Here is a 27057-nt window from a genome sequence, read left to right as displayed (position 1 = left end):
AAAAAAATAAATGTCCATAATTCAAACTATTGTCTCTCTAGAGATAATATAAAAAATTATTTAAAAATAAATAAATAAAATCATTTTGAATGTTCTTTCAAAGTAGTTTCACATTCAAAGTTCACAAATAGTACTCGTGTATGAGAGAAACCACCACAGAAATTGCTGTCTGATAGAAACCAGTGCATATGGGTTATTAATTACGCCGTAAGGCGTTCCCCTCTGAAATCAACTCCCCTGCTTGCCTACATGTCATCTTGTGCACCATACGATTAGATGTTAGACGATTGCACAAATTTCAAGCGTTAGATCAAAATAGTTACAAATTAATTACAAATTAGTATGCATTAGTTATTGGTTATTACGTGTAACGGTTCGCGACTAACGCTTTGCGACTACCATTCTTTGAAAGACTGACAAAAAACGGCTTACAACCTTGAAGCGCCCATATTTGCATTCACAGTTAATGACAAAGCTGCACACAACCCTTCTTCCTCTGTAACATCTACAAACGGTGGAAACCAGCTAGCCACACCGTCCTTGCGTCACTGAAGCCACGGCCTATCATCGTCCTCTGTTCGTGTGCAACTAAAATTCGAGGAAGCGCCGAAAGGTACCGTCTTGATGCCAGTTTATTAATCTCCTATTTCACATGTTCCAGGTTCATATAGTATGCTATTTTCTTGATATGCCACGAATTCTTAAAATAGATTGCAGCAGGGAAAATTTGAGTCATAAGAGTTTTCTTTTGGCAATGCATATAGTGTTTTCTGTTTTCTCTGTAATGGCGTATTTGTTTTCCCCATGTTTTTTTTTAATTACCGGATTTGAAACTGTATCTATGATATTTCCGCTGAACTGCGCATTTGTTAAGGTGCGTGGCTGATGCAGTATTGAGGGTGTGTACTGCAGACAGTCTGTGGGAGGACTCATGTTGGTCAACGTATCCCCCTGCAGCAGAGACTACATAATCTGTGGGAAGTTGTGCAACCCTTATACATGAACATTCATCGACATTCATAAATAAATTAGACTATATTCTTATTAAAAAAAAAAACAGGGTCAGAATGCGGTGGAACAGGGAAATATTTTCCTAAAGACCAGGTTCTGGTCATGACTCTGCAATAGAGAATTAAGCTATTTCTTTCAAAGGAAAGTATGCAACCAGAGGTGAGTCCAAGACCCTGAATGTGAGGAATCAGGCCTAAACCCTGTCGCTCGATGTAACAGAATTAAACTCAGAGGGATTACTCGTTTAAATTCTTTAAAGAAAAACATGGTTCGACCCCGTTTCTGGGTGGACGAGCTTCCAAACCCCAACTGTAACAAAACCCCAAGTGTAATCAAACCCAACAAATATCAACAGAGATAATTCCAGCTAAAAGCACATCAAGAAATAGCGAATAAGTATACTGTACGGTAACCGAGACGATTTACGAAACCAAACCCTCTGCAGAATAGCACAACCAGAAGGACATAAAGAAAATAATAGTCGATAAGCCAGCAACATATGGCAGCATCGCATAAGTTTAGAAAACGTTCTATGTGGACATAACCCAGGAAGAGTAACTCAAGATAATACAAAATCGACCATTTTATTACACATTAACAAGCTTAAGAGCGTAAATGTCTTACAGTGCCAAAATTAAAATAGAGAATGGACTTACAGAAGGTAGCTATTACAATTACAGAGTTGGCCAGTGTGGCTCAAAATATCAGAGGTGAAATCCCCTCAAATTTAACAAGCTTCTTAAAAAAAAAAAAGACATGATTCAGAAATAAATTAGACTATATTCTTATTATAAAAAAATAGGGTCAGAATGCGGTGAAACAGGGAAATATTTTCCTAAAGACCAGGTTCTGGTCATGACTCTGCAATAGAAATTAAGCTATTTCTTTCAAAGGAATGTACGCAACCACAGGCGAGTCCAAGACCCTGAATGTGAGGACTCAGGCCTAAACCCTGTCGCTCGACGTAACAGAATTAAACTCAGAGGGATTACTCGTTTAAATTCTTTAAAGAAAAACATGGTTCGACCCCGTTTCTGGGTGGACGAGCTTCCAAACCCCAACTGTAATCAAACCCAACAAATATCAATGGAGATAATTCCAGCTAAAAGCGCATCAAGAAATAGTGAATAAGTATATTGTCTGGTAACCAAGATGATTTACCAAACCAAACCCTCTGCAGAATAGCATAACCAGAAGGACATAAAGAAAATAATAGTCGATAAGCCAGCAACGTATGGCAGCATCACATAAGTTTAGAAAACGTTCTCTGTGGAACATAGCCCAGGAAGAGTAACTCAAGATAATACAAAATCGACCATTTTATTACACATTAACAAGCTTAAGAGCGTAAATGTCTTTTAGTGCCAAAATTAAAACAGAGAATGGACTTACAGAAGGTAGCTATTACAATTACAAAGTTGGCTAGTGTGGCTCAAAATATCAGAGCTGAAATCCCCTCAAATTTAACAAGCTTCTTAAAAAAAAACAAAAGACATGATTTAGGCCTTTGGACCGAAGCCAGAGGGTCAGTGCCTCTTCATAAGCATACACTTAAACATTTTCCAAAATATGAACATTTTCCCAAGAGGACGGCTAGACTACGCAGGAAGGGTGAACCATCTCCTTCCGCAAAGAAAACAAGAAAAAACTACAGCATGTTATAAGACAAACCAGGGCGGAAACCCTCATACCCGGTGGAAAACCTCTGAGTCATCTCTGTTCCTCGAAGGCACCGCTCCCATCTGGTAGCAAACTCGAAAGTGAGAGCAAGGTGTACCTACGAGCAAACCACCACAAATAGATTAAGTATTCGAAGATTTCCTTAGAGAAGAGCTTAGTCTGCTATGGAGAAAGGTTAAAACATGGTTGCAGGAAAGAAAAACAAAAACAAGAAAACTAACCAGCAGCTAACTTACCCAGAATGCCAACTCTGGCAGTGAGGACAAGGATTGGCACTTCGAGCGCCTTTCAAAAACCTCAATAGAGCTCTGGTTCGAAGTAAGCACATGCCATGGTGTACAAGGGAATGCTTCCCGATGGTCATCGGATTGCTGTGAAGAGATTCAGAAACTGCATGCCGGAAGGGGATTCTGAATTCCTCAACGAAGTGGAGATCATCAACACCGTCAGGCAACCGAATCTGGTCATTTTGAGGGGCTGCTACGTGGCCAGTGACAAGAAGGAAGGGCACCAGCAGTTTCTGATATATGATTACATGTCCAATGGAAATTTGTATGAGCCTCTCTTTGGAGAAAAGTCCAATGCCCAATCTTTGAGCTGGCCGCAACGGATGAACATTGTCCTGGGGACTGCCAAGGGACTGGCTTATCTACACAATGGCGTCGAGCCTGCAGTTTATCACAGAGACATCAAACCCACTAACATTCTGCTGGATGAGGAAATGAATGCCCATGTGGCCGATTTTGGTTTGGCGAGGATTATGACTGAAGTAGGAGAATCCCATCTGACGACAAAAGTAGCAGGGACGCACGGCTACTTGGCTCCCGAATACGTTCTATATGGCCAAGTTACAGACAAAAGTGATGCGTACAGCTTCGGGGTTCTATTATTGGAGATTATGAGCGGCAGAAAGGCTCTTGACACCACTGCTCAGTCAGCCCCCAATTATCTCATCGCGGATTGGGCAATGGCCCTAGTGAAAAATGGCATGACTAGTGAAATAGTAGACCAGAGTATCCGTCCGAGCGCGGAGGAGGACGTGATGTAGAGGTTCATTTTGGTGGGTATTTTGTGCTCACATGTTATGGTGGCATTCAGACCTCGAATGGTGGAAGCCGTGAAGATGCTGGAGGGGGAGGGTGATATTCCTGAAATCCCGGACAGGCCTGTGCCGCTTACGCTACAGGGTCCACCTGCTACAGACTAGAATGGTTCGTTAATCCTTCTTTCTGATAGCGTTTCCTGGCTTGCCTTCAGCTCGATGGAGATGTTGAATATGTCGGTAAATGTCTTTCAGTGCCAAAATTAAAACAGAGAATGGACTTACAGAAGGTAGCTATTACAATTACAGAGTTGGCCAGTGTGGCTCAAAATATCAGAGGTGAAATCCCCTCAAATTTAACAAGCTTCTTAAAAAAAAAAAAGACATGATTCAGAAATAAATTAGACTATGTTCTTATTAAAAAAAAACAGGGTCAGACTGTGGTGGAACAGGGAAATATTTTCCTAAAGACCAAGTTCTGGTCATGACTCTGCAACAGAGAATTAAGCTATTTCTTTCAAAGGAATGTACGCAACCACAGGCGAGTCCAAGACCCTGAATGTGAGGACTCAGGCCTAAACCCTGTCGCTCGACGTAACAGAATTAAACTCAGAGGGATTACACGTTTAAATTCTTTAAAGAAAAACATGGTTCGACCCTGTTTCCAGGTGGACGAGCTTCCAAACCCCAACTGTAACCAAACCCCAACTGTAATCAAACCCAACAAATATCAACGGAGATAATTCCAGCTAAAAGCGCATCAAGAAATAGCGAATAAGTATATTGTCCGGCAACCGAGATGATTTACCAAACCAAACCCTCTGCAGAATAGCATAACCAAAAGGACATAAAGAAAATAATAGTCGATAAGCCAGCAACGTATGGAAGCATCACATAAGTTTAGAAAATGTTCTCTGTGGAACATAACCCAGGAAGTGTAACTCAAGATAATACAAAATCGACCATTTTATTACACATTAACAAGCTTAAAAGCGTAAATGTCTTTTAGTGCCAAAATTAAAACAGAGAATGGACTTACAGAAGGTAGCTATTACAATTACAAAGTTGGCCAGTGTGGCTCAAAATATTAGAGGTGAAATCCCCTCAAATTTAACAAGCTTCTTAAAAAGAAACAAAAGACATGATTCAGGCCTCCAGACCGAAGCCAGAGGGTCAGTGCCTCTTCATAAGCATACACTTAAACATTTTCCAAAATATGAACATTTGCCCAAGAGGACGGCTAGACTACGCAGGAAGGGTGAACCATCTCCTTCCGTGAAGGAAACAAGAAAAAACTATAGCATGTTGTAAGACAAACCAGGGCAGAAACCCTCATACCCAGTGGAAAACCTCGGAGTCATCTCTGTTCCTCGAAGGCACCGCTCCCATTTGGTAGCAAACTCGAAAACGAGAGCAAGGTGTACCTACGAGCAAACCACCACAAATAGATTAAGTATTCGAAGATTTCCTTAGAGAAGAGCTTAGTCTGCTATGGAGAAAGGTTAAAACAAGGTTGCAGGAAAGAAAAACAAAACAGGAAAACTAACCAGTAGCTAACTTACCCGGAATGCCAACTCTGGCAGTGAGGACAAGGATTGGCACTTCGAGCGCCTTTCAAAAACCTCAATAGAGCTCTGGTTCGAAGCTGGAATGAGACCACGGTAGGCAGCAGCAGACCAAGCAGGAGTCATGAGCACTGATGGAAGAATGAGACCTCGATACGGCGCCAAGGGTAGTGAAAGTTGAAGGAACCAACCCTGGCCATTGGATCACTCAACAGGCCTCAATACCGTCAATACAAGAGGAATCCCAAGGCGGCAGCTGGGGCTGGTCAGGTCCGCCCACGCCACGTACAGTGGAAGGTGCAGGCAATTAATGTAACATCAGAGTTATCCAAAATCAAATGCAGCTAACCGAACGACTAAAGGACAATGAAATCCACAAGCCTCAATGCGCATATGATTACCATATAATCCAACGGTTTAGGTTGAATTGCTTCAAACAGTGGAGTCATGTCATATATGCGCAGCGGTACAACCTCATAAACCAGTGGAGTCAAGTCATAAAAACACAGCTGTATAAACTATTAAATGCATTGAATTAATGAATTTGTAATGGTAAATATTCGTAGGTCCATGACCATATAATATGTTCTATTTATGTTTATAATTTTACCAAGAAAATAAAAGAAAAATTAACTAGGTTCATGCCATGACTAATTATTATGGCATATCCAATAAAGGTGAATAGAGTCGATTTTGTCCTAAATTGACTATGTTAACCATGTATCTAATGTACTTGATATGTTTCAAACTTTAACAAAAATAAAATCTATTAATACATGAAATGTATAAGTAGAAATGTAAGAAATGGCAATTAATCATTTTATTGGTAAATAGATAAAATGTTATAAAAATGGCAAAAATGTACTGATTGGTAGATTAGTGTATTTATGAAGCTTATAAGTACATGTATTATATTATTTTTAGTGTAGCATGAAATGTATAAGTAGAAATGTAAGAAATGGCAATTGATCATTTTATTGGTAAATAGATAAAATGTTATAAAAATGGAAAAAATGTACTGATTGGGAGATTAGTGTATTTATGAAGCTTATAAGTACATGTATTATATTATTTTTAGTGTAGCATTTACTAATCAATCTATAAGAAAGAAGAGTTGCTAATAGAGGTTAATGGAGTTTGATAGTATTGTATTTACATTAGGGCCAAGAATTGTATTCACTTTTTTTTCAGCAAGACTTATTAATAAGTCAAGAATGTTGGTAATATGATAAATATTTTGAAAATTAGAATGGATATGGAAGTTCATAAGTCTAAGAAAAATTTCTTTTCATCTTCACCCGTCTTAGTATGGCACAAGCATAGACTCTTTCTTCCCATGTTGTTTTGAGAAAGTGATTTTCATCTTCAACCCTCTTTATATGGCACAAGTTACACTCTTTCTTCCCATGGTGTTTTGTCAGTTGGGAAACAAATGGTTTCACTACGAAGCTCATTAGAATTAACTCTTATATTAGAAATGTTTGTTTTCTTCCTAACATAAGCCAAGGCACATAAATTTTTTATTGTTTTCAATATTTAACTTATGAGCTCCTTATAATAACTTAGTTTCATTTTTCCCTCCATAAAATAAAGTATTAAGTGAAATAATAATAAAAAATAATCATAAAACATAATATTCTTTGAATTAAAATATATTAATAATAAATAATATATGGATTCAATTCATATTGTTATATTGTAATCTCATTTTTATTAATAAATTACAATCATATCACATTAAAAGAAACAAAAAGAATAAAAATTCATATTGATAACCATATATTTATATAAAAGGTATAATTAATAAATATTAAATATTTAATTAATTTAATTAATAAATATACAATTAAAAATCAAAATATTTATAAATATAAAATAATGATGTAGGAGCATTATATAAGTTTCATAGTTGGACTTATAGAAAGTCAATTTCAACTTACAAATGGGACTTGGATTCCCGAATTTAGGATTTATGGAGCTATAAAGAGATAAGGGGAAAAGGGAAACTAAGATATTATATGGAGTTGATCAACTATAATCTTGAAAACTATAATTATTTATCTATCTTTACTAGTGTTAAGAAGAAAATGAACATTTCTAAGATAAGAAATAATTCTCTTGAGCTTCATAATGAAACTGGGCATTAGCTTATTCCCAAAACAACATGGGAAGATTCAGTTTGTCAAAATAGATGTCAAGCTACCAACCTACTTGACCCATTAAGCTAGAAAAACTATGGTGGTCTGGAAATGCTTCTCTAACTAATTTTCAAAAATAGAAATAATATGTTAAAGAATTTTGATTATTCTTTTTTCCTTCTTAAGGATTCATGATTTCTAAGGCTAAGGAAGCATGTATTGCAGTGAGATTTCATTATAGCATGGTCTTTGCCTTTTCTTGATCTTTTTTTTCTCTTTCAACACTTGTCAAAGAACCATTATTTTGTTTTCATTATGGCATGGTCCTTGCCTTTTCTTGATCTTTGTTTTTTGTCTTTCAACAGGTGACAAAGAAGCATTAAATTAGTGTTATATGACATAAGACTCGTGATTTGTAAGGCTAAGCAAGCATGTATTGCAGTAAGATTTCATTATAGCATGGTCTTTGCCTTTTCTTGATCTTTTTTTTCTCTTTCAACACTTGTCAAAGAAGCATTAATTTGTTTTCATTATAGCATGGTCCTTTGCCTTTTCTTGATCTTTTTTTTCTCTTTCAACACTTGTCAAAGAAGCATTAATTTGTTTTCATTATAGCATGGTCCTTTCCTTTTCTTGATCTCTTTTTTTGTCTTTCAACAGTTGTCAAAGAAGCATTAATTAGTGTGATATGATAGAAGCATTAATTAGTGTTATATGACATATGACTCATGATTTGTAAGGCTAAGAAGCATGTATTGTGTATAGCATGGTCCTTTCTTTTTGTTGATCTTTTTTTTGTCTTTCAACAATTGTCAAAGAAGTGTTAATTAGTGTTATATGCTATCTATTGCCTTACTTAGCTAATTAGTATTATATGCTATCTATTGCCTTACATAGTGTTATATGTTATCTCTTGCCTTACGGCGTTTCCTTTGCAACATCTGGTGCAAATGCTAGTATTACCTTTGTTTAGCAAGAGGGGATTCAATTCATTACTAAATTTACGCCCAAGTTTTACTTTGTGTTCCAACAAAACCTGGCACCCCTGTAAATCTGTAGGTTTACTTTGCCAATTAAATAATAACAAGTTGTGTGTTATCACTTAAGAAGCGATTACTAAATTGTTCACATCGGTTTGATTGTGAAGATTAGGTGTTAGTCCAAGTTCAATTTTTCCATGTTTAATGTAGTGTTTAAGTCTTAGGAATCTTGGTGGTATGGTTAAATAAAGGTCAATAATCCGTTCTCATTCATCATTGGTCCCACAACCTGCATAGATTCCCTGCATTAAGTTTGTTTTAAGGTTCTTATGTGTTACAAAGCAGTTTAGGTGTTTTCATAGTGCAAAAACAAGTCTAGGTGTTTTCGTAGTGCAAAACCCAGATTTTACACTGGCTACGCTACGAAATCGGGGATTCATGTGGATTCGTACCAAATCTTGCTCAGCTGTCATATCTATCAAGGTCCGTTATGTTTACATCATCATTTCTCAGCTTATACACTTCGCCTATCATGTCCAACCACTTATCTTCATCATTAGAGTCGTTAGGTACCTTGGTACGCTCAGATTTCAAGTTTCAAGAAGAGCCAAGCATTCATAGTCATGATTTGTGTTTGGGTTCATGCATGAGAAATAAATTGTTAAGCCTTCAATTTGAATTTCCTAAAGATCAAGCGAGGCAGTGATCGAAGATTAAGGCAGTGCCAGTATTTCAAATTTTCATTCTGCTGGAACTTCATGGAGGAGTCTACAGAAAGAAAGGAGCACAGCTCAGGCAGGTGCTTGAGGATAGAACCTAAAGGTTTATACATTGTCTTAAAGAACAGAGAAGTTGAACATGCATTCAAGCAGGTTGGCTATTGGAATTTCTGCAAAAAGCTTCAAGGAGGCCATATGCAAATCACCAAGGAGTTCGCTTTCAATTTCACAGGACTAAATTCAAGAGTTGGGATGCTTGAATTATCCATCTCTCCTGAGGTCATACCTGCAGTAACCGAAATCCCAAGGGGAGAGGAAAGATGGTTTAAAAATTTCAAATTTGATATGACCCCATGCAAAGAATTTGTGAAGCCGGATTTCATTAATTCAAATTTAAATAAGTTTGTGCCCAGGAATTTTTTCAAGGACTCATATGGCAATTTACTTACCTGCATACAGAGGTACTTTACCTACGAGGGCAGGTATCATAAGGTGTATTCATATCACTTCAGGCTTCTGCTGCATCTCACGGGAAAGATATCTCTTGATTTACCTTTCTACTTGTTTCGTAGCCTAGGCAAAATGTGTGACAAGGTTCAGCTAAAGAAGGAAGCCTATGAGACCTCATTGTTTCAAAACGACTTAGTTAAATTAATCGTTTTGCATGAGCTCCAGAAAGTAGGTAGGGACTGGCCCATGTTCATGTTTATGTCTGGTTTCAAGAACGAGACTGGTCTCAGTCCTCACGCTGCAAAAGATTCTCCAACAGCAACTGGCCATCGTGCAGAGACAAGATCCAGGAGATTTGTAAAATTGAAGACCAGGAAGTAGGTAAAGGAACCCACCAAACCACTGATAATCCAAGACACACCCCAACAATCCCAAAAAGAGAAAAATCAGATTAGAGAGGGTATACATGAATCATATACAGGTGAAGTAGTCTAGAGAAGAATGACAAGGAGCCAGTTAGCTAAGGAAAAAGGCAAGACAGTGGTTACTGAGGAAAGCCCGGTTTCAAAGGGAAGTCTTAATGACTTACTGCAAGCTATTGATATTGAAGAATCTCCCTTGGTTCAAGCAGATTTGATAGAATCAGGAAAGGACAAGACCAAAAAGATCAAAGCCTCGAAAAGGCTCAAGTTTGATGATCCAGTTGCTAAATTTGTCTTTAAGCCAAGAAGACCAGTGACGAGGCATTCAAGACAGGTACAAGAGACACTGCTAGAAGCAAGTGAAACAGAGGAGATAGCACAGTCTCATGAAGGAAAAGATAAAGGTAAGGCAGTTATCCCTCAAGAAGAATATAGTGTTGAAGAGTTAAAAAAGAAGTTGAAATTAGCAAACCGAGAAATTGCTAGACTAAAGAAATCCTCAAGGAAACATGCAATCAAGGAAGCTAATTTTATTAACAAAATGGAGGCTTTGTGGGAAGACAAAACAATTCAAATACCCGAGGTGGTCGACTGTCATGCTCAATACTACACATGGTCAGTTCCCGCAATAAAGGAAGCAAAATTCATCAGAAGAGTTAATACGAAATTGAGAGCTGGGATCAGGGTTATGAAGAGACAAATTGAGGATTTGAAGATGCAGCTAAGCCAGCGGGAAATATTTCCTTAAGGAAATCACACAGCAAGTAAGGTTATATCCCAAATTTTGATGATTTACCTTGTTGCAGTTTTTCTTGAAGAATGATGCATCTCCATTCAGTTTTGAATAGCTTCAGGGCAGTTGAAAGGGACATTTCAATATAAAAGAGGCTCAAGACAGTCATATTTTGGTATTAAAACTGTGTTTTGTGATTACACGGCAGTTTTGTAGTGCGCTACGAAACTGCTGTAGGTGACGCATAATGCACAGTAGTTTCATAGCGCGCTACGAAACTGCTGTAGCTGCATAATTAAAATCATTTGACCAATTTTGACTAATCAAGGGGAATTTTTTTTTTGAAAGGGGATTTCAGAAAAGGATCATTTACAATGTGCAAGCAACCAGCAAGGGTAAAACAAGCGGAGGAAAAGATATATAAACTCTAAGTTTTTTTTCATACAAATGATCACCGCTAGTATTGTCCACGACATTTCAAACAGCCTTGAAGAGGTTTTGTCTTCATACGAATATATGGGAAGGGTCTACAACACATCAAGAATGTGGCACTCCAATACACTTTTGTGTAATCAAAGAAGAACAACATGGTTAATTGGTTTCAAATATCCTTGAGGAAACCAAAAGCAGAAAAATAGGGGCAGTTTCCTACTTTTCAGGAGCAGTAAAGGAGACGAGACATTAAGGGCTAGCAATAAATTTTAAACATCCACCAAAGTTAAAATAAAGGAAACCACTTGTCAGAGAACGAGTTTTGATTGTAATAAATGCTATTATCAGCATGATGTGGAGTTAGACTCCTAATTGTCTTAGGTTTCTAAAACTTCCAGTTAGCAGTTGTTGTATTTAATAGTTAGTTAAAGTTTGAGTAGGTGTCATAGCAAGCAAAATTCGAGTTCCCCTCATGCTGGAGGAGGAATCTCAGCTATGTAAAGAATTCTATATATAGGAGAGAGAGCAATGTACTTGGGGTTGGAAAATTATTGAAAAAAGCTCTCATATTGTGCTTTGTGTAAAGACTCTGTTTTCTAGTAATACAGTATTGGCCTTGCTTCTCAGGAATCAAAAGGAATTCGATGTTCTGAATGTCTTGTGTTATTTCTTTCCTATTATCTATAGTGTTAAGAATGTCTGATTACTTAGAAATCACTAACAGTGCTCTAATTTCCTTCATACATTCATAAACTGTGTTAGTCCTCTATGTGTTTGGTGTGTTTACATATGTTGGATTCTGAATGCTCTGACTTCTATGCAAAGCTAACTTTACTGTCAATACTGAAGCATATCTGACTCCATAAGCACAATGGATACTTTTTAATTGTGTTTCAACCTCTTATACTTGTTCATTTTGTTTCATAGAGTTAGCCATCTTATTCATTATCCAAATCTTTAATCTTGTGAGAGAGCCCTCTCAGGTTGGGGAGGCTAAGCCTCAGCCTAAAGTGGGTTTGAAATAGTTACTTAAAGTCTACCTGGTCACAGCAGCCTATTAGGGTCAGATTTTGAGATAACACTGTGAGTGTGGAGCGCTCAGTCCAGCATTCACATTTCCACACCAGTAATTACCAACATCACAAGGGAGCATTCCATGCCTAACGTGGTTTTCTTCCAACAGACATGAAGACAAGCAACACTTCAAAAAATATTGCTCGAGCATTAAACATGTCAAACCAACAACAGATAAAATGTGATGCTTAAGCAATAAAACAACATAGAACTATTTCCTTCAAAGCCAAAGTTACCCAGCATTGGCATGAATATAAGTGATAAATATATAAAAGTGAGGACTGACAATTGATGTCGGAACACTCCTATAAAATCTAAATCACGCCAGCATTAATACAGAGCAGAAAATTCTTTCCTCCAAGACCACGTGAGCTGTGATGCCTCGGGATAAATGTAAATATTTGATTTTACTGTGGTAATTGGTAAACTGAATTGACTATTATTATCTGTTTGATTTAATAATATTTCCTGTGGTTCTTTTTTCTTAAAAAGAAAATGTTTCTTGAAAAGCTGGCAACTTTCGAAGAAGGTGGTTGCTGTGTGTCCTGATATACCCTAACTACTTTCCTAACAGGGTTTTTTTCCTGAGGAAAGGAGGCAGGAAGGGGGTTCTGCACTGTAGGGACAGGCAGAGGGAAAGAAACACACAAACAAAAAAAAGCTAAGTCTGGTGAGGACCAGATAGCCACGCACGAAGGTGCAGCAACTTGCTGAGGGCAGTGGTCTAGCAAGGGAGCTAGGGGGGAGATTTTGGTCCTGGAGGATGAATCTCAAGGTTGGGTGGCATATTGGAAGTAGGAGAAATAGAGGAGGCCCGACTCTGGAGTACTTGTAAGTTACAACAATTCAGGTAAGTGAGTAAACATTTATAAGTAATTCTGTAAGGACATTAGAAAAAGGTAAATGTATTGTATAGAATTAACAACTACTGTTAGAAAACTCAAGAACTTGCTGCTGCCACCAAGGTGGTGATAACTGAAAAAAACATACATAGGATGTATTCCCCTATTGTTTAATAAATGTTTGTTTAAAGAAAAAAAATCATAGTAGTAGTGATAATCGAAACCTCCACGAAGGTGGGCAAGTGCTATGGATGCTACCGAGTGGTTGTAGTTGACAACTATTGTCGGACTATTCCTAAATACAGGGGGACTGTATAGTAGAGGTTATGTTGGGAAAAGAACTGTTACAGCGTCCTTGTTAAACACCATTAGCAAACGAGTCATGCAAGATTTAGTGCAATAATTAATAGAAGTACAGGTTTCATAGAATGCTATAAGCTCCTTGCCACAAATGAAAATGGAGTTAAGCACTAAGGTTTCCAAAACAAAAAAAAGGAAAGAAATTTAGGTTGATTCCTTCATGGAATCTGCCCTGGGTTTGACAGCTTGAGCATTGGAACCCTTGTGAGACGTGTTAGATTGGAAATTCATGGACTCTGATAGTATAAGCCCCGGGAATGGGGAGTAAAAAAAAAAGATAAATCCTCTACAAATTAGGACGAGTAGTAAACATTCTACCTACAAAATAAGTGATGTTTAATAATCCGGAATTCCAGTGGAACAATTCCTCCAAACGAAAAAGGGAAATCTCCACTACCAGGAATGGGTGAGGTCCCAGTTCTATGGTTTACACTGCATGCACCCACATTAGAAATCGTTGGGTCTAGGAGAGTGTTGAACTCATGGGCAAGGGGTCTTGGGTCTTCACCGCACTAATACATGGTAACCGAAAGATAGGTTACAGTGGTTGTGAGTGGCAGGGTCGTAACCCTCGAAAACCCTCATGTGGGGCCAAACCCCCAAACTGATTAAAAACAGTAAATACATCTGGTTGGATTAAGCAGAAAGCACAACAAATGACATAGTTAACACCAAAAATCAATTCTTCAGGATGAAACGTAAAGCTGGAAACCGAATAAATATATATATATATATATATATATATATATATATATATATATATATATATATATATATCTATATATATATATATAATATATATATATATATATATATATATATATATATATATATATATATATCTATATATATATATATATATATATATATACTGTTGTACAGAGCCACAAATTTAGGGAGTCGAAAATAGCTCTAAACAATCAAATAGAACTAGAATCTGAGCGATAAATCATTTCAGTGAAGCCATAATACATGTTCAAGATTTCAACAAAAATTTCCATGTTCAGTTCCAAGTCTAGTAGACAAATAAATGGAGCGCACAATACATATTACATTATCAAAAGCTGGGCCATGAAAATGGAGAAGCCGCCCAGGGACATAAGTTAATTCCAGGCAGACCTAGTATAAGTAAACAATCAGAACAACATGCACAGCCAGCGCAGCTCAGAGAAAGCAAACCACGAGGAACGAAGCCTCATATTCATTTAACTAAAACAACAGAAGCCCTCTCGGGGATAACTTCACCAGAACCCGAAACCGGGCCACCTATCCGCGAGCTCTGGCAAGCGGTAGACACAAATCAGGTGCAATAGCCTGTAGACCAGGTCCAGATCCCATTCCTACAAACAAAAGCAAGTGGAATTTCATCATACCGGTGGAAGCCAGGATGGTTATCTGCTCACCACTCCGTCCAATGCCATTTACAACCCAGACAGAAGGAGTGGGGGTACCTACGTGCGAGAAAAACACTGTGGTTAAAGAATTGTAAATACTTATCCTATATATGATGGGTCTATATGCAAATCAAACGATTGTAAATCAACAAACTAGGAAAGGAAACTGTCAAATAATTACTCGGTCGATAAATTCTGGTGGTGGGATTAGGTTCCGAAACCTCGCGCACATGTTCTCTGCAACCAAACCATAGAGCCGAGACTATCAAGCCCTCAGCTGAGGCAGGAGGCGGAACAAGTTCCAAGTCTTCCCACAGAAGAATGGGACTACAACCTGGCGCTAAGAGTAGTGTAAGTTGGCAAGCATCCATGGCAGCCGTAGGATCGCATCTCTCGTCTCGTAGCAATCGATACATGAAGGATCCCAAGGCGGTAGCATGAGAATGCCCACGCCATGTACCTAGGGTGGGACAGACAAGTTAATGCTCAATTAATGTTAACCCAAATCAATGTGTATCAAACAACACAAAAACCACAACATCGCTAATTTCATAGCCCTGGGGGATTACACGAATCATCGGGTGGAGATCGTGTCAATTGCTAACAGGTTCGAGTCATGGAGAACTGCGTGGGAATCATCGTAGTCCTGTCCAACCGGTTGGGTAGTTGTACAGCTATAGGACTTGTTTCATGCAAGTTTTAAAGTGAGCCATTATGTGAGCGTACATAAGAATAGGAATTGCAGACCTGTCAACCGTATAGAGAATAACTCATGTGTTGACAATTATGTACACATGATACAGGACCGTCAACCTTATAAAGCACGTCTATGTGTTGGTAATTATATAGTTGTGTATATGTATATATTAAAAAAAAAATTGCAGCGGGATATATGACATGAGCTTAACATGGCCACCCATATATAAATGCAATGTCCAGCCAGCATATTTAATTACTGTCAACTTTTCAACAATGTGCCATCTTATAAAGCTTTAATATCTACTTCAAATGGGAGTCAGAAGTTTGGATTTAAGATGCTACCTTAGCTTTGATAAGCATTCCATCTCCCAGTTTTACTATAGTTAAAGAAGAATCTGTAGACTGTTGAATGGAAATGACTTTAGATTTAGACAATGCGAATCTTTATGCAGAAATCAATCAAGAACCCAATTAATTAAATGGCGATACCTTTATGTGTTTGACAGACAACATACCCACAAGAATACCCAGGCAGGCTTGATAGCCACAGTTATCAACTATGTAAACCAGTTTCAGAGTTAAAATAAATCCTCAAACATAGCTAGAATTTTCAGAGAAAGTTTTAACAAGCCATAATATATTACAAGAAACAATCATCACAACTAGAATTTCCCCCAACAGTATACAACGAAAGGCACTTGAGCATTCTTGAAATATTTGAAGAGTATAAAAATTTCTTGTGCAAAATGTGCAAGAGTATATAACGGGAAAAACTTTCTTAGCATATAAAAATAGCTCTGTAGTGGAGTTGAACTAAGATAGCTTAGCCAACTCCACCGATGAAAACATTTGCACAATACCCAAATCACATATAGAGAGATGCGATAATGCTATTCTAAGCCCCAAATACAAATCAGAATTAAATGTCGGAACTCAAGAGCAAACTCCAATGATACAAAACTAATTGAATCCGCCAATCCCTAAATATGCAAAAGCATCTTAACAAAGCTATTCAAAAGCATCATCATCGTCATCTGGAAGGGGTTGGGCCATAGCTGCTACAAGTTCTGCCTCATACCTGACAACATAAAAGATTGTAAGCCAAAGTTTCAATCTTTTAGAAATGGAACAAATTATTTCAATAAAAGTTAACAAAAAATAATAAGAAAATAGCATTCTACTTATTGCTGCTAGGTTGCAAGGTCTATCTGAACCTCAGGAGGAGCAAGAGCAGGTGACTCCACAAAATGAAGGTTTGGATCCCTATAAAAATAACCCATTATAGAATCAATGCAAATTTTTTAATATAACATTCATATTAGGGAGCATCAGAAACTAGATTAAAGGCTCACCTTGAGAGCTTCCGTGCCAAGTACATGAATGGCTTCTCAAAGTTGTAGTTACTTTTTGCAGATATCTCATAGTACTGAAGATTCTTCTTTCTATGAAAAGTAACTTGCTTAGCTTTCACTTGCCTATTCTTCACATCAACCTTGTTTCCACAAAGAACAATAGGAATGTTCTCACACACCCTAAAATTCACAAAGATATTTAGCTAATCGGTTCAGGCAGTTGTGCCACCACACAATTAAGGAACCTTCATTTCTACTTAGAGATCCAACCCCTCTATAAAAGAGATACCTGCAAATATCTCTGTGCCATGTTGGGACATTCTTGTAAGTCAATCGTGCAGTAACATCAAACATGATAACTTCACATTGCCCATGAATACTGCAACAAACAAAATCCCAATCAGTAAATAAGAAGGAAACAAATAAATGCTTAGGCAGACCTGAAATTAGACGAGTGAATGGAATCAACTCAAGACTAGCATTACTCAGTAATGGCTTGCAGCCTTTGGGTCGAGCCCCTTTCTTTAAGAGACATAGGTGTATATAATTAGAAAAAAATAAAATAAAACAACGTCTGCTTGCCGCAAACTGTATCGACCCTAATCTAAGGCAGAGATTATTGCAGGTTGTGTTAAGATGTGGTAGAGCATTTCCTCTGTAATAAGGAAGGCCAGAAAGCGGAGTGGCGCAGCTGGAGACCCGCTCTGTGGACATTATCTAAGCCAAATGGAACACCCAAAAAGGAAAACTGGGTTTGGAATAGAATGGAACAACAGGTTGGTAGGGTTATTATCTTGTTTGCATTTTAACTCTTTCCAGAATACAAGTATTAATAACCTGGAAGCAATAAGGAATTAATTCAAAAGAACACTGTAATTGAGGGGTAGGGTTCAGACCCTCTCAACAAGGGAGGTTGTAAGCTTAGGGGATAAGACCCTCTTCAGTCAATTACATAAAACATCATATAAACTGTATAGGAATGTGCAGCTAAACCAAACAAAAAATGTGACATAGATAAAAGCTGTGCAATACTATGAACTCATAAAACAAAAACGAGTACAAATTCCTATACAGAAAGGCCGCGGTGCGGTAACCTTTAAACAAGCACAAATGAGGAAAAAATATTATGTTGTTAAAATCAGTATACCCTCACAATAAATTATAGTCCAGTAAACAAGGAGCCTAATATGCCGTGAGCAAAATAAGCACAGGTGTGCGTTAAAATATATATACAGTTACAATTGTCCGAGCAGAGGAATTGCAGTCGGACATCCAAATTCAAGAGTCTAAAATTACATTTGTCATGTCCATGGTAACTGGAGCCTGGAGGGAACGAATAACCCTCCCCACCCTGGTTCAATCAAAAATAAAGGTGACCTAGAGGGTTACCCTCCTCTAAACACAAGAAAAACTCTGAAGCAAAACAAACATAGCCGCGGCCGGTAGGATTCCCCATACTTGGAACTCAGAACAGAATGGGGGTGGGGTTTTCCTTGGTCTTTAGGCCGTGTGAGGAACAGGTGCCTAATCTGTACAAGGAGAAACCCGAATAGCACATGTTAGACAACAATAGAAGTAATGCAAACTGCAGTAAAACAAAAACTCAAGGAATTTATCCTCGTGCTTGCCAAGACACTTACCACTAAAGAAAACTCCAGCCAACGAATGAACAACACTCGTTCCAGTGTTGTAGGAGGACCCCATTGCCGAATAACCTTGCAGACGCATGATGCATGAGCATAATCGAGAAGTTTATTAGTAAATTAAAAAGAATGCATAGCCAAAAGGTTACAAAAGGAACAAGAAATTGTGCGGTTATCTACCTGAAGGGTTTGGAAATGAATCCTCCGGCATTTGAACAGGGTTTGCGAGCTAGGCTCTCCGAGATGGAACGCATGGACTGAACCAGAGCAAAGCCGTAGAGAAAGTTCCCAAAAAAATGATCACATCACCCAACGCAAGTGTTAGTTTAGGAAGCAGCCCGTGGAGACGATCTGCCACCGTTGGGTTACGAAGTGTGCCCTCCACCGTTGATGCAAGGTGAAAAGACTGGACAGCCTGCCGGCCTCGTACAGTACAAAGCAGAGCAGGAGATAATTCTCACAGTAATGGATAAGGGGTGCCACGTGATGGCTAAAGGGAAAACGTAAAGTTACCCCTAGAACCATTGTCGCGTGGTTAACATGCGTCCAAACCATATTACAGAGATTTTTATTAAAGTTAAAAAGCAGTACACCAATCCCTTAAACCATACCCATATGACAATTGACGTGCATAAAGTGACATAAGGTAAATGAATCATAGGAAACTGTATATATAATTCCAAAGGGTAATCCCGAGTATGTAAAACCTTATGACTATATATATATATATAAATTTTTTTCTTGAGAAATGGGGTTATGACAATACATCATGAGATTGTGGTCTTAACCAGATGTCTGCCCAGGCCAGGGGCTCGTTTGCCTCGTAACCGCTTTAGAGGCCAAAAAAGAAATCCAGACGCCTTGAATATAGGTTTTCCAAAAGCCAATGCGGATAAGGAAACGTCAACATTAAATGCTTTATCCTACTTCTATATGATATTTTCCTGGGGAGCTTACGCTTTCATAATAAATTTTATTGCAATACATGTTTTGCTATGTATTGTCACTCGTTGTTCAGGTTGTGGCATTGGGGAATTACATAATTCATATTGTGCTGACTAAGATTTTCTACATGGAAATAATCCTTATACCCTCTCTTGGAGTGTTGTGTTTATTACATTGGCGAAAACATTGGTTGCATTAGTGGCAAATATTCACTTATGAAGGCAAATCTAGTTAATCCTCCTCCATATGCTTAAAGCAATCAACGGTGAACATTGTCGCATCCTCAAGATCGACGAAACCTCGGAAGCAACATATGCATGATGTTTATGCTAAGATGAGCCCCAAAATGCGATTTAGTCAAAGTCCAGAGTACTTCCAAAAGCCGAATCAAAACCGCCGTGAGCGTCAAAAATAGACTCAACAAAACCACTTATAGGAATTCGCTAAGAAAAAGTAAATAAGAGAGACAAAACTAGTGATAAAAAAAATTGTTGTTTTATAAACCCTGCCAATTTGCTAAATGCCAAATTATTTATCTGCCATATTGGTGAATTCTCCACGTAGAACGATACAAGTAATAAACATCACAACGCTGATGTCATTAAGAGATATATGATAATAAGGCAGAGAGAAAAGAGGTGTCAGGCACACGGGAGAATGTGAAAGACGAGAGACGGAGAGGCTGCTTTAAGGCAAGACGAGTTTTTAAAGAAAAAAACTTAATAGGTTGCATGTGTTAACCTTAATGCATTAAGGTTATTAAAATTAGTGCTTATATTTAACAGAAGTGATAATATATATATATATATATATATATATATATATATATATATATATATATATATACATTAATTTTAAAACAATATAATGGACACCATGTAATTCATATAACTTGTTAACATAAAGTATATAATGGGTTGAGGTTATAATTAATATTTATGGATGACTATAATTTTTTATTAGAAAAAATAGGATTTATAGGATGTGGTATTATGAAAATATATTTAAATTAAATTTTAAAATTATAAGTAAAGGTTTATATATATATATATATATATAATGAGTGTTATTTTATATTATATAAAACATGTATTAAGTATAGTATAAAAATAACTCACCAAGTTTTAAGGAATGAGAAGGAATTTATATAATGTTGATTTAGTCATTTAATAAATTAGATAATAGAGCTTAAATTTGTTTAATTATTATTAAAGTAATGGATTTGGGACTTCTGCGATCTGCATTATGTGTGGTTATATCTTCCGGATCCATCGCATTTTGTTGTTTTATGCATCGATGTTTCGAACCATCCTCTGTGGTTCATCATCAGGATTTAGACTTGTGAAGAAGTCAGAGAAAGATGAGGATAAATAAATAAAGGTTATGGTAGGTATTCTAAAGAGCTGACAGGTTTTGATGCAGGTGAGGTTTTTAATTAATTTATAATTAATTTAATTTAAATTTCTAATTTTTAATTTAATTATGATTATTGTTTTAATTTAATATGTTTTCATTTAATTTAATTTTGATTTACTATAATATAATAATTTAATTTAATTTAATTTAATTCAATTCAATTTAATTTTAATTTGATAAAATTTAATTATGATTTAATTCGGTTTAATTTTATTTTGTTTTAATATTAATTTAATTTTAATATAATGTGATATAATTTAATTTGATTTAATTTAATTTAATTAATTTTGGTTTGATTTAATTTTCCTTTCTATTTTTAATTTTATTCTATTTTATTTTAATTGATTAATTTAATTTAATTTTAATTTAATTAATTAATTATTATTTTATTTTATTTTATTTTATTTATTTATTTATTTTTTTGGTTTGATTTAATTTTACTTTCTATTCTTAATTTTATTCTATTTTATTTTAATTTGATTAATTTAATTTAATTTAATTTTAATTTTAATTAATTAATTTTTATTTATTTTTTAATAATACTATAGTTAGGTTAACTAAATGGAATAGATGATTTGATTTATTTTAATTTTAATTTTAATTTAATTTAATTTGTTTTAATTTAATTTCAATTATATCTTTAATATGATTTATTTTAAATTAAATGGAATTAAATTAAGTTTTTAATTTAAATTTATTTTGTTTTATTTAATTAATTTAGTTATAATTTTAATTATAATTATAATTGTAATTTAATTTAGTTTTAATTTAATTTAATTTAGTTTAATTTAATTAAATTTTGATAGGAATGAGATTAATCTTACTAAAGTTTTTAAGGAGTGAAACAGGAGGACCAAGAAGCAGAGGGGTCGGGATTTGTCTAGGATGTGGTGGAATCCCCTGTTAGTGTGGGAATCCAATTATCACTTATTTTCCAACCATCATCACGATTTAGATTATTGGGGTGTTTTCTTATTTCGATAGCTTCTCTAAATTTCCTATGGTGGTAATGCTCTATTTTGGCCACAACACAGGAGTTTTCGATGCAAATGTGATGATTGGTTTTACTAGGGTGTTTAGCCAATGCTGAGGTTTTGGAGCGGTTATGGTTGATGTCAGTAGCATGTTCTTGAATCCTAGTTAATATAGACCGGTCGGTTTCACCAATGTATGTCTTGCCACATGAACAAGGGACCAAATAGACCCCTTTGTGGTGTTTAGGGTCAATAGGATCTTTTACTGATTTAAGACATCTGTTAATTTTTTTCATAGGTTTGAAAGGGGTTTTTATGTTGTTCTTTCTTAAGATGTGTGAAATCTTATCAGTGGTGCCTAGAATGTAGGGAAGGTGAACTTCACCATCATAATCATCCCTGTGTTGTTTGTTTCTAGGATTCTCAACTCTTTTGAAAGCATTGATATCGCCCTTGTGGCTAGAGTGTTGAGCACCCCAAGTTTTCGGGCCGGATGATGGTGAGAGTTGGCGTGTAGGTAATGTTCAGTGTGTATTTTCTTACAATAGACTTGGTGAGATATTGTGCCATCCTGGTTTCTTTTGATAAGGATATCAAGAAAGGGAAGACAACCGTTTTCTTCCATTTCCATCGTAAATTTGATGGAATTTGATACGCTGTTAAGGTGTTCTAGGAATTTGTTTAATTTTTCTTTTCCATGAGGCCAAATGACATAAGTGTCATCAACAAATCTATCATGAGATTAATGTCTTCGTCATGGGTTTTATTAGTGTCTTCATTGGGGGTATTATCGTAATTGCTGCTCATTGTTTCATTAATTACATTTGCTGCCACCGTGGGTTTAACGCTTATACTGGAGATTTCTTGTTGTGTCGCAGTTCCTTTCTTACTACTCCTCCTGCTCATCTATTCCATTTAGTTAACCTAACTATAGTATTATTAAAAATAAATAAATAAATAGATAAATAAAAATTAATTAATTAATTAATTAAAATTAAAATTAAATTAATCAAATTAAAATAAAATAGAATAAAATTAAGAATAGAAAGTAAAATTAAATCAAACCAAAATAAAGGTCGTGGAGGCGGCGTAGTGGTAAAGTCGGCCTCGTCATGACGGACCGTTCTTGTGTTCGATCCCGAGCAAGGTCATAACTCGTCGTGTGAGTAGTTAGTCTAAACCGGGCCAAGCCCACTACCTTTCACCCGGATGTGGGTGGCATTCAAAGTTATTAATGAAGAGCCGCACAATACAGGCAGCTGGCCTGGCAGATGGCGGGTGGACGGTCCTTACGACATGCGTCTTGGGCTGGCAAATTGATTTAAGGGCAGGTGAAATTAATACAAAGCAGTCTCGAATGTTGGTCTTGCAGTCAGGCATTAATGAGCACCTGGTTTATGTGCAAACAGGTTGGTTTATTGGTATGGATCCGCTCATTGCGCATGTCTCAGCTACTGATTCTTTTTGTTGTGGAGCAAAACCACTTCCGCACCCTCGCTTGGTCTTTCGAATTTGGTTGCTCGCCTAGGTTTGGAAACTCCCTGGAATCTTCTGCGCTCCTACTGTAATTGGCTTGCTTTGCCTCAATCCCTCTCTCGGTCCATCTGCACTTCTGAGTATGCCTCGACGCCGAGGTATCCCGCGCAGAGGTAGCCATACCGGGAACAGAGGCCGCCCTTCTCGTCCTGTTCCACAGAATGTTGTCCCCATCGCCTCAGCCTCCCTTTCTTCTCCGCCCATAGGTCAAGCTAGGCCTCTCCCGAATAATTCATTCCAAACCTCCAGGTTTACTTTTCAAAGTAGGCTCAACAAGCCTGTATTGACAGCAAGCATCACCATCATTTTAGCGGAGGAGGAGAATACTCATGTCAGCTCGACTCCAACCACCTCTTCCAACTCTCAGGAAGACAATGTTCTTCAAAGGGATATGACAGGGATGGTATTCCATGCGGACAATATGCAGGAGGACACCCCTGTTTCTGAAGTGCCTCAACAGCTCGTCGATCCGACTCAGAGCGACATTCTGGCCTGTGGTCCGTCTCAGCATACCGGTTGCATTCTAAATCTGGTGACCACTCTTGAAGGCGGAGCAGAGGTACATGATGAAAGCGGCTTCGTTACCTGGGTAGCCTCTTCCAGCCGGGTGGAAAGGGACACGCCGGATTCACCGCAGCATGCAGACTAAGCCTGTCCCTTCACTGCCGGGTGGCCTTCTTGCCTATATGTTGTGCAATTTTGATTTCGTGTCGTTGTTTCTGAGTTTATGTGTCTTTGTCTGCTTCATAATCTTGCTACAGGACGTGGCAACTGCCAATATAGGTTCTGTTTTTTGTTATAACTATGGCTATGCTAGTTACTTTTGTGCTTTTTTGGTCAATGGGGGGCATAACGGAATCAGTCCTGGTAAAATCTTTCAGTGTGTCAGGGCCCAAATACAAAATTTTGAAGTTTGTACTGTGAATTTGGCAGAAAGCCTGAACTGTAATATCTCTGAGTTTCTGGTTGAGGAATGGCCTCGGCCTCCTCTGAGGTCTTGACCTCATTGTATATATCTTTTTTCCTTTTTTAATAGAATTAGTATTTACGAAGAAAAAAAAAATCAAACCAAAATAAATAAATAAATAAATAAAATAAAATAAAATAATAATAATAAATTAGTTAATTAATTAATTAAATTAAAATTAAATTAAATTAATCAATTAAAATAAAATAGAATAAAATTAAAAATAGAAAGGAAAATTAAATCAAACCAAAATTAATTAAATTAAATTAAATCAAATTAAATTATATCACATTATATTAAAATTAAATTAAAATTAAAACAAAATAAAATTAAATCGAATTAAATCATAATTAAATTTTATCAAATTAAAATTAAATTAAATTGAATTAAATTAAATTAAATTAAATTATTAAATTATAGTAAATCAAAATTAAATTAAAAAAAACATATTTTTTTATTTTTTTTTCTGAATTAGACTAATCTATTATATTACAAAAAAGTCAAAAATTACAGCATCAGTGTTACAATAGAGCCGTAGCCCTGTGATTCCTGTCGAGAGATTGACAGATTGCCCAGGATTAAACATGTCCAAAATTACACGAGTACAAAAATTGGAAGCGATGACAAACTAGCATAATGACACAGGACAGTGCATAAGACCGACATTTAAAACATATGGATAGCTGACACTGAGACACATAAGGACTGAGTCCGAACACATACAAGATAACAGTGAGAGCAAACAGAGAAAACTTTCCCTTCTCAGCGACTAAGAGCGAACAACAGGTCGAATTATTCATCATCGGTGGTGTGTGGTTCGTCCTCCTCTTTGCCCCTGAAGTGCTTGGGGATGTTCGGGTTGGGAAGATGGATCCTCTGCGTGGGTTCGCTGGGGCCTGCCGGAGAGTCTGGGGAGGAGCTATCCTTGATGGGGCGTAGCAGATCGATAGTAGGTACTTGCATGTCGATTGTGGGAACAAACCCTGGAACCCGAGGAGGGTTTGCCTGCGGAGCTTCCTCTTGACCTCCTGGATTGCCGCAGTGCTCCACAGAAACCAAAACGATGAATGTTGAATTTGCCAGAGAGCAGGGAATTCGATACCTGACCATGGGATGCGCAGAGTGGCCACAATCCATGATTTCTCTATGCTCTGTTACCCTGTCGCGACCAACTGCTCGTCCCCTGGAGCGACGGTGGTCTGAAGTAACCTCAATTGAGGAAGAGGGAGAAATAGCATGCCTCTGAGCCGAAGCACGACCCCTGGAGCTTCCGCGCCTGCTAATCATCCTTTGGCGCTCACGCTGCATCCCCAAATTGGCCAGAGAGCAGGAGTATCCCTGCGTAATCTCCCTCAGAACCAGAGAATAATCCGACGCTACCGCCGAATGCCCAGACCTTATGCAAGACTGCGGGAGAATGACAGAGGTGCCAGGCCTTTGTAGCGCCATTTTTCCACTTCCCAGGAGAGCAGTTAAGACCGAAATGACTTGAATTAATTCCCGCAGAGGGACTGCCGCCGCCAGTCTTAAATAACCACCGGCTCTATATTGCGTGGCTCGTCCGGGCTGACACATGCCCATGTGACGAGCCACTAACCTGCTACGCGCTGGAGCCACCCGCATCCGGGAAATTAAATAGAAACATATTAAATTAAAACAAGAATCATAATTAAATTAAAAATTAAAATTTTAAATTAAATTAATTAAAAATTAATTAAAAACCTCACCTGCATCAAAACCTGTCGGCTCTTTACAATACCTACCATAACCTTTATTTATTTATCCTCATCTTTCTCTGACTTCTTCACAAATCTAAATCCTGATGATGAACCACAGAGGATGGTTCGAAATGTCGATGCATAAAACAACAAAATGCGATGGATCCGGAAGATATAACCACACATATTATTAAAGTATTATGTTGAAATGAGTAATAAAAATTGAATTTTTTTTATTTAATATTAAAATATTATGTTGAAATTGATAAGTTGTTATTTTACTTTATTATTTATTGGAAGTGTGAATATTTATATTATTATTATTTTTAATATATTGTGTGTGTGGTATTTTGAGTTAATAAGAAATTTAAGTGTAAATTGATTATCGATAAAGAATTTATTGTCAAACATATTAGGCATACCAAATCATTCATGGATGGTAATGGTGGTAGTGGTTCCAAGCATTTCAAACTATAAACTAAAGATTTAACGAGTGAAAATTAAGGTGGAAGAATCCCTAGTCTAACTTGAAGATGGATGAATCTATGATAAAAGATATCAAGTGGGAACTTGATGAGATAAGCCAAGATTCACAATGAAAATCATGCAAGTGATGGATAAATCACTAGGGGACAACAAGCACATCATTTCAATTGTGGGGACTTGAACCCAAGCTGCTCTAGTAAGGGCCGAGTATCTTGACCTACTAGGCTACAATGGAAGAATAACAATGGATTAAGCCTTCATGCAGGTGGATTAAGCATAACCTAAGACTTAAATAAGGATGACCTCATGTATGTGTTCCATTTGGATAAGCACAATATGTATAGTGATCATGGAATTTTAACATGATATTGATGATTTAAATGATTGTACAAATGATAATATCTTAACATTGAATTTGACTCAAATGTCCTTGGGGAAGGAAGAATATTCGACAAGAGGTTAAGGCTCAAGATGATGAG

General features: G+C 36.9%; 1 protein-coding gene and 1 pseudogene across 1 annotated transcript; one reads left to right on the top strand and one right to left on the bottom strand.

Annotated features, from left to right (window-relative positions):
- The first annotated feature begins 3022 nt into the window (after positions 1–3022).
- On the top strand, positions 3023–4000 carry LOC149176963 (putative receptor-like protein kinase At1g11050 pseudogene; annotated as a pseudogene).
- Positions 4001–16415: 12415 nt separating this feature from the next.
- On the bottom strand, positions 16416–23251 carry LOC149176962 (GTP-binding nuclear protein Ran1B-like). The gene is made up of 4 exons (XM_089421619.1): positions 23070–23251; positions 17183–17272; positions 16894–17073; positions 16416–16619 (listed from the first exon to the last, which is right to left on the bottom strand). The coding sequence occupies exons 1-4, from the start codon at positions 23249–23251 to the stop codon at positions 16550–16552; spliced, it is 522 nt and encodes a 173-aa protein (XP_089277745.1). The 3' UTR covers positions 16416–16549.
- Positions 23252–27057: the final 3806 nt, after the last annotated feature.

The sequence above is a fragment of the Pinus tabuliformis genome, chromosome 4_1, assembly GCF_031772625.1.
Source record: "Pinus tabuliformis cultivar Carrire ecotype Pingquan chromosome 4_1, CPIR1, whole genome shotgun sequence".
Lineage (NCBI taxonomy): Eukaryota > Viridiplantae > Streptophyta > Pinopsida > Pinales > Pinaceae > Pinus > Pinus tabuliformis.
This window is presented reverse-complemented; position numbering and strand designations above follow the sequence as displayed.